Source organism: Pteropus medius, unplaced genomic scaffold (assembly GCF_902729225.1).
Source record: "Pteropus medius unplaced genomic scaffold, Ma_sr-lr_union100, whole genome shotgun sequence".
In the NCBI taxonomy this organism is placed as follows: Eukaryota; Metazoa; Chordata; class Mammalia; order Chiroptera; family Pteropodidae; genus Pteropus; species Pteropus medius.
In genome coordinates, this window is record NW_024344378.1 from 48275103 (window position 1) to 48284038 (window position 8936).

Consider the following 8936-nt stretch of genomic DNA (forward strand, 5'->3'; position numbering starts at 1 on the left):
ATTTAAGGCAGAAGTTAATTTTGTTTTAAGAGATTTGAATGTAACTTGATTTATTTTGGCTTTGGTCTTTTTTCATGTGATCTTTTGCCGTATACTATGTATGCACAAGGGACTCAGGAAAGACACTGGTCGTGTAGGACTCTGTTTACTTCGTAAGTTTATAAGCTTGAAGGCAGGAAACCTGTTATACTTTTTCATAACCCTTTCTTTCAGTATCTGTTAAAAGCATTAAGAGTTCTGGGTATAAAAGTAGCAGTAACTCTTAATTCAAGTGCACTGATATTTGTTTAATGGTCATGTTCTAGCATCCTTATGAATTTAGAGAATCTTGATCTGGATATTTTTGAAGAGGTTAATATTTTGGTATTTGATGTCTTGATTCTGCCTAACAAAGTCCCTCAAAGGGAGTAGAGTAAAATTTAGTTTTATGTAATTTCTTTTCCTCCTCTAAAATTTTTGTTGTGAGATTATTTTGGGAAATGGCATAATATATATATATTGAATATTATTGGTAATTTTGATAAATTTTTGTTGTCACTCCCTTAGTTAATGTAACTGGTATTAAAATTAATCCTGTTATAGTTTCTTAATATCTAGACTTGGATTTCTGGGGTTTTATATTTGTCACATCTGTTTGGTTTCTTTGATCTGAAAGGAGCGTGAGTATTCAGTGTGGTTGAGTGACTTATTTGCTTAATGTAACAGGTTTCAGAGCAGTGACTTTTGTTTACTTGTTGTGTTCCTACTCTTAATTTACTGAGGCTCCTTATAAACACTTGCTATAATTTGTTGAAACATAAAAAGACTCAGGCCTTGTGTTTAAAAGACTTATTTGCTGGTTGGAGAGACAAAATACATTTTAAACTTGAGAACAATTAGAGAAATATATCTAGTACTAGATTGTTTGATAAATCAAAATCTTTCTTGGAAAGGAAGAGCTGTGGTGGACAGGGTTAGGAAAGTTTTGTGAAATTAGGTTTAGGGTCATAAAGGATGTAGAGGAGTAATTCAGGCATGGTACTGATCTTGTAATGTGTACCTGGCCCCAACTAAGTCCCATTAATAGCTGTTTCTGTTTATTTACCTGAACTCCAGAGATGTCCAATCCACACAAGAACATAGAAGCCTAAACTCTGCTGATTGAGTGAAGGGTGTAGGTTGTAAACTCTGCCAGTGGTGTTACCTGGTCTAGTTTTGGTCCCACAGTGTGGTCTTCTTGCTTTTGTGTTTTGAGGGTTCTTTGACATATATATAGGCTAGCTCTCAGTCTGTGGATTGATGGATGGCAGTGGGTAGGGCCTCAAGAATCATTAATCGGTGTCACTCAGTAAAAACAGCTACATATATATTCTTCATTCAAGGTATCTGCTAGGAGATCATACTCCGTATATATTATTTTAATAATGCTTTCCTTTTGTGCAGAGCACATGAAAATGTGTAAATCTTTGACAGTGTCAGGTTAGTTTGATCCTTTAGAGATAGGTTTTATTATAATACTTGAGGAAACTAATTCCTAGAAAAGTTCAGTGTCTTCCTCAGTTACTCATTTAGTAAACTACAGAAATGGATGCTAGGACTCCTAATTTTATATCTAGTGTGTTCTTTCCTGACATAAGCCAGATTTCAGGAGATTGTATATAAGACCTAAGGCTTTGTGTCTTTCAATATTATACAAATGTTTTATTTCCTAAGTGAAGGATGATTGGCCTTTTCTCTAATTGCACAGTTTTTGGTGTTTCTTAATATTTCATCTTGGAAGATTTCAATTGCCTGCCTGTATACTGAGCTCTGGAAGATTATTAGATTTCTGGATTATCTGTAGCAGATTTTAAATTTCAGATAAGCCCTCCTTCTCAGTTGATGTGCATTTAGGGTTTGGGAAGTTACTTATATTTGCTACAAACAAAAGATAACAATGTACTTCAAATTGATCTCTGTATTAGATTGGTTTTTTTTTCCTACTGTTATCGTTTGTTGTGCATAATATAGTTTATATTCTGCATGACATAAACCAGTTGTAGAGTAAATCTATAATTCCCTCTTCCTAGTTTTTTGTTTTTTCTTCTTTTTTTAATGAGAATGTGAAAGATGGTTGAGAAGGGATGAAACCTGATGAAGACCATTTTTATCTCAGAAACAGAATGTTGGGATTACCTAAGAATTTAGAAAAACAATTATTTGTTCATGGCATCAGTTCCTACAGGAGGGTACTTTCTCTTTAAGGACTTTCAGGAAACATTTCATAATGAATGGAGTATCTGTTATAAGCTCTGATTTCTACGATGGTTAATCTGTGATTAACCATAGTGACTTAGTTTTTTATTCAATATCAGATAGATTGGATGCAGTGCCAAAACATTCATTCCCTTTTTCCCCTACTGATTTTTGAATCCCAAATAAAATCACCTTGGAATTTCTCTTGAAAGGTGTATGGTTTGTTTTTCACTTGAGAATTAGATACAGATTAAGTTGTGATTGATTGGTTGGAAATGTCAGCTGTAAAGTGGCAATTAATAACTTAGAGGCTGAAGTGTCACTGTTGTATATCATGAGTAGCAGAGGGTATGAATATTTGACAAGCTAGAAAAAAGGATTAATGAAGTTAGTTTTAGTTGTTTTTTTTGTTGGTTTGTGTAAGGTGGTGGATTCTTCAGTAGTTACGAGAAAGTTCATGAAGTTATTTATTGTCTTACTAGGAATTCTCAACATCTGGTTCATCTAATACAGACACTGGAAAAGTTACTGGGACCTTGGAGACCAAATATAAATGGTGTGAGTATGGTCTGACTTTCACAGAGAAATGGAACACTGATAACACTCTGGGAACAGAAATCGCAATTGAAGACCAGGTAACATTTCGAAAATGTGCTTTAGTATTATTTTGCTTCTGTATCTCAGAAAGGCAATAAAGCTGAAAACAAGTTCTTTTTCTTTCAAAACAGATTTGTCAAGGTTTGAAACTGACATTTGATACCACTTTTTCACCAAACACAGGGTAAGCATGGTTATTTTTACCTGCTTTAAATTTAAAAGCATTCCTCTTTTGTATATTTAGGAAAGATGCATATTTGCTGTTTGATAGCTTACCTAGCTGCCTTTTGGTGAATTTCTATGTCTGCCTTGGGGGCATAAACTCTGATTTCTATCACTGGCTTTCCTTCAAATATTTGTCTCTTTTCATTGTAGCACTAACTTGAGTAATTAACATGTTTCAAATATGCTTCTGTGATGGATTGCCAGTTCTGCAAAGCAGGCTTTCTGTGGTGGTGGCAGTCCAGTTACCTCATGTGCCCTTGCCTTTTAGTTCATGAGTTATATACTTTTACCTCTTATGGTTATCCTGCTATTTCTTTTACTCTAGTTATACTGCAGTTCGTTTAAGTCTCTTTTTGTGCCCTCTGTGCAGAAGTTGTGTGTCTAAATATTTTCTACTGGCATCAGTTTTAAATCAGTTTGTTCTTTTTTCCAGAAAGAAAAGTGGTAAAATCAAGTCTTCTTATAAGAGGGAGTGTATAAACCTTGGTTGCGATGTTGACTTTGATTTTGCTGGCCCTGCAATCCATGGTTCAGCTGTCTTTGGTTATGAGGGCTGGCTTGCTGGGTACCAGATGACCTTTGACAGTGCCAAATCAAAGCTGACAAGGAATAACTTTGCAGTGGGCTACAGGACTGGGGACTTCCAGCTACATACTAATGTGTGAGTGTTTCTTTTGTTGGATATTTTGATGTAGGACTTCAGGATGTTACTGATGTCTCCTTTAATTTCTTATTGATGTAGGCTGAACTTAAAGGATTTCTCTTAACCCTTAATAAAAAGAAAAGCATCCTTGGGCATTTCTAGGGTGGCCCTTAGAAATATATAGTTAAAAATGTTAGACTGACTTTTGGAGCTGAGAGCATAAATGTTCATTTCACACAAGGCTTGAAGTGCTTTGTATTTTTAGAAGGGGCCAAGACATTGCCAGACTCTTAAATCAGTGCATTCATTTGACTTAATTGTCCATGATATATAAGGTGCTGATTTGATAGGACTGCTTAAAATGTATGCTGTTTTTACCTAACCCAAAGTAGATGTATAGATCAAAAGGACTTAAAAAAGTTTTTTTTTCTTATTGAAAAAATAATGTATTGGTACATAATAGAAAGTACAAAGAAGAAAACCAAATTTCCCATAATCCTCCTACGTAAGTATATAATCTTCGTTAATTGTTGATACTCGGTGTTTTACCTTTTATATGTGTATATACAAAAAGTACATACTGAAAAGGCTATTTTATAACTCTTTTCTCTTACTGTAATACATTTTGATTATTTTTCTAAAGCATTATGTATTCTTCAACTTGATTTTTAGTGGCTGTATGGTAATCCCACTGGATGGATATACCATGATTTATTTAACCAATCCTTGGTTTTGGACATAGGTTGTAGAAAGACCTTTTAAAATGAAAGTTTTTAGTGAAACACTAGAAACCATGTGAGAATTGCTTTTATTTAAATGTAATGCTACATTATTAGCCTAGTGCCTTTGTCATGTTACATTGTTCTAGATTTACTAATTTAAAGTATCTTATAGTAATGATGGGACAGAATTTGGAGGATCAATTTATCAGAAAGTATGTGAAGATCTTGACACTTCAGTAAACCTTGCTTGGACATCAGGTACCAACTGTACTCGCTTCGGCATTGCAGCTAAATATCAGTTGGATCCCACTGCTTCCATTTCTGTGAGTATTATTTTAGGCTTAGAATGAATGGGATTTTGGGTTGTGGGAATTAATCTTGGTTATGTTGACTTGTGTTGAGAATTTAAATTGTAGTTCACATTATCCCCAGTTTACACACATTGGGATTGCAACTTTGAATACTGTTTTTTCTGTGGAGGCAGTGTTAGAAGTTTGATATCCAGGCCATAGGAATTTTTTTAATCTCAGTAGAAATAAGTAGTAACCCTGAATCCCAAGCCTATCTGCACTCAGGGAAGCCAGTGTTTTGGGTCCTGGGCAGTTCTCATTTGGGAGGAAGCACTTTAGTTGTTACTTTGTCTTTCTATGGTTTACAAAATATCTTCAGATTTGATCTCACTGCTCTACATGCCATTTTGTAGGTGAAGAAACCAAAACTTGGAGAGAAAGAACTTACACCATTGCTAGGGGTGAGAGGGAAGAAGGAATAGAGCCAGGCCTGGACTGCATGTCTTTTGATTTCCTTCCTGTTATGGTTACCATCTAGCTCATCCTGCTAGCCTGGGTCTGTGCCATCTTTAGCACTGAAAGTCCTGCATCCCAAGGACCCCCTATCACAGGTTAACTGGGTCAGGTGACCACCCTAGTCTTGTCCTTAGGCTTTTTCTGTTATTTTTTCTTTCAGTTGTAGTTGGGGTAGGAGGGAGTGCAGTGTCTCATGGTGTAGAGGTGCTGGCCCCTATTTCAGGCAGAGCAGCAGCTGGTCCTGTGTGTCAGTTGTTTATAGGTCAGGGATTGCCTATACTGTAGATACTGGGAATGAAAGAAAGTAAAACCTTCCATGAGAATTATTTGTTATTATAAAGTGATCTTCATTCTTGAGGACAGTATTTTGATAACTTATGCAGTTAAGTTTTAGCCCCATTCTTGTTTTTTCTTAGCACAGTTGCAATCAAAGAGAATGAGAAGCACTGATAATGCTTTTTTCATTGGCAACGCAGTGATTCATTTATTTTCCCCTTCTCTAACGCAGTGTAACAATAAAATCCTTAGGATTCACATAGCACATTAGTCTCTGGTAGCTCCATTGCTGTTCTCTTCAAATGTATGTCTGTGGCACTATCACAGATTTAGTGCCGGCAGAAGATGCAGCTCTCTCATAGTCTAAAATGGGATAGAAATTTGGGACCTGTGTTTCCTTGAGTGATTCCTGGCATTATTTGGAAATGTATCTAGCATTTCCCACCTAAGTAGTGCTGCTGTTACCCCAGTCAGGCATCACCCGAAGGATTGCTTAAGCCCCATCACAGTTTCATGGTTGACTCCTATTCTAGAGTAGTAGGAACTTGTATCCAGTTTTTTGAGGCTTTTAATTTGTTGGGCACAGATGGTCACTGGTGAGGCATTTCTTCTTGAGAAATGGTCATTGGTGGCTTATGAAGTCTTGGTTTTAGTGCCAAGTAAGTATAAGTGCTGTTTGTTTGATTTTTGTCTGTATTGTTACATCATTTGGATTGGGCTGTTTTGTATGAAAGAGTATAGACATCAAAGCATTTCCAAGTCTGTTTTGATCCCAGAGGCTGTTCGTTACCTTTTTTTAATCATAGCTCTCAAAGTGTTGAGCAAAGAGCAACCTCTAGGCTCTGGAGATTGGAACCAGGTGCTCCCATTTATAACCTTAGGCTTAATGATGTTAGTAGTGGAAGAGAAGGGAGCTACTCCTTACCATGTCTTGTTCTCCAGGGTTCTTTTCAGCCATTCAAGGACTAAATCGTAAAATAATAGAATTGTCCAAGGACGGCAGGGACCTGGATTGGTAATCATGCCCATTGGAATGTCTTTCTCAAGCACACTCTAGTTACAGCTAAGATCCAGGGGCATTAATAAGAGGTGTGAAAATGTGTGGTAAAAGAATTTTAATTGATCTTATTCTTAGAGGAAGTGCTTGGCATTTAGAGATTTTGAACACTGATGGTTTTGATTCTTTAGATCACCTAAAATAGTAACGTGTGTGTGTCAGAGTCATGGATTTAAACTTCACATCCCACTTTGAGGCTGGTGTGTATCACGTAGCAAGTGAGCACATTTGGCATGGTTTTATTGTGCTAGATTAGACTCAACAAGGATTATTTTTATGAGAGTGCTTAGGTTCTCGCACTTAAAAGGATAATTTTGGGGTCTGTAGACACATCCCAGTAGATAGCAAGAGTATTGTCTCCTGCTGACAATTTGATTTTGAGTTTAATGGATAAGAGCTAAGTGGCACCTGGTTTTTGTTTGGCTTAATAATATTAAATTTTATTATGTGAATCAAATGCTGAACACGTCAATACAGGAATGATATATTCCTATGATAGGAAAACATGTAGGGGCTTTATCTTCTTTCAAAATTTTAAAGGTTTTTACATTTTATTTTAGGCAAAAGTCAACAACTCTAGTTTAATTGGAGTGGGCTACACTCAGACTCTGAGGCCTGGTAAGTATTCTTGATAAAGTAGGATTTTTCTGATAGTGTTTTAAAAATTAGTTTTCATTTCTCGGCTTCTCTTGCAAATCTCTTAAGCATACAGAAGAATTGACAGAAAAGTACAATGAATACGATTACTTTTTGCCACAATTTTGTATTCTGTTCTCACATTTTTTTTTTCCTGGGCTTTTTGGAAGCTGCAGGTATCATGACACTTCCCTAAATGCTTAAGGGTGCGTCTCTTCAGAATGAGAATGTTCTCCTGCATAAAAACACAATACTGTTATCAACCTAAGAAAATTAACAGTGATGCCATTATTATTTAATATCCATTCTCTATTCACTTTCCTCACTTGCACCTGAAATGTCTTGTAATTTTTATTTCTTAAAAAGTTCTTTCATTGCTTTGGTTGTTCAGTCTTCCTCATTTACTTTGCATAATATTTTTGAACCTTGCTGTGTTTTCTAGAGCAGTACTTCTCAAACGTCAGTGTGTATGTAAATCACCTGGGGGATCTTGTTAAAATGCAGATTCTGATTCCATAGGTCTGGGATGAGGGCTTTTGTCTTTCTAACAAGCTCTTAAATGATGCCAGTGTGCCTGATTATTGAACCGTCATTTAGATAGCAGGGTTCTAGAGCACTTGGAACATTTGCCTCCTCCAAATAGGGATTTCCCCGCAGACTTTGTATTTTGACTAGTTGGAAACCTAAAAGAGCATTACTGTGAACACTCATATGCCCTTCCCCATGTTCACCAATTACTAATGTTTATCACATTTGTTTTATCTTTCCATGTCTGTATACATAATCCTTTTTTCTTTTTTTTCGCATGCGCTTGTGGATTATTTAAATGTATGTTTTATACACAAGTGGACACAGTCCTAGCGTGCATATCCTAGGAGCAAGACTTGGTTCTTCATGACTACAATACTACTGTCACAGCAAAGAAAATTAACATTATTAATACCTAATATGTACTATAGTCTATTCAGATTTCCTTACTTGTCCCCAAAATGTTTCTTTTTTGTAGTTTTTCCTTTCCAGGATCCAGTTACAGTTGTTTAGTTTCCTTCAGTCTGGATAGCAATATTGAACATTAATGTATTTTCGAGAGCACTTTTGAACTTTATTAACATTTTTATGCTCTGTGATTTGATGCCTTAACCTGGGATGGTGCCAGCTGAACTCTCTCTGGTATCTCAGATTCTCCCAGGTGCCCTCTGGTGGCTGGAACTTTGGGACAGCTGACAACACTGAGGAAAAGTGACAGGCTAACTCTGGGGTAATATCAAAGAAGACTGCAGACTCTCATGAAGTATTTCACACACATCATGGTTCTCTGCTTTTGTTTATAGGTGTGAAGCTTACACTGTCTGCTCTGGTAGATGGGAAGAGCATTAATGCTGGAGGCCACAAACTTGGGCTTGCCCTGGAGTTGGAGGCTTAATCCAGTTGAAAGAAACCTTTGGGAATGGATATCGGAAGATTTGGCCTTAATATATTTCCAGTGTGACCAGCAGGCTTTTTTCCCCTCAAGAAGGTGATCAAAACAAAGGATGATCTAAACAAGAGCTGTATTTTAAATATTTAGACAGTTACTTGTTAGCTGGTTTCTAGTTGAATTGGTTATCTATCTAGTTACCAATGCTGCAGTCGTGCAGTCACCTATACATTATTTAAATGTATTTAACTGTTAAATGCGCTACCCATCAATAATGAAATAGACCTTTATGAAAACTGTGCAATTGTGTGCATGTTTGTTGTTTGTTTTTATGTTCTTTTAA

The 8936-nt window shown here is 36.3% G+C and overlaps 1 protein-coding gene across 1 annotated transcript in view; it reads left to right on the forward strand.

The window, feature by feature from the left end:
- Positions 1-8894, forward strand: part of VDAC2 (voltage dependent anion channel 2) — an 11478-nt gene extending 2584 nt beyond the window's left edge. The window contains exons 4-10 of the mRNA XM_039872175.1: positions 1002-1017; positions 2697-2849; positions 2943-2995; positions 3470-3697; positions 4574-4724; positions 7101-7158; positions 8508-8894. Of these exons, the coding sequence (XP_039728109.1) occupies positions 1002-1017; positions 2697-2849; positions 2943-2995; positions 3470-3697; positions 4574-4724; positions 7101-7158; positions 8508-8599 (751 nt within the window). The 3' untranslated portion in view covers positions 8600-8894. The remainder of the gene's footprint in view (positions 1-1001; positions 1018-2696; positions 2850-2942; positions 2996-3469; positions 3698-4573; positions 4725-7100; positions 7159-8507) is intronic.
- Positions 8895-8936: the final 42 nt, after the last annotated feature.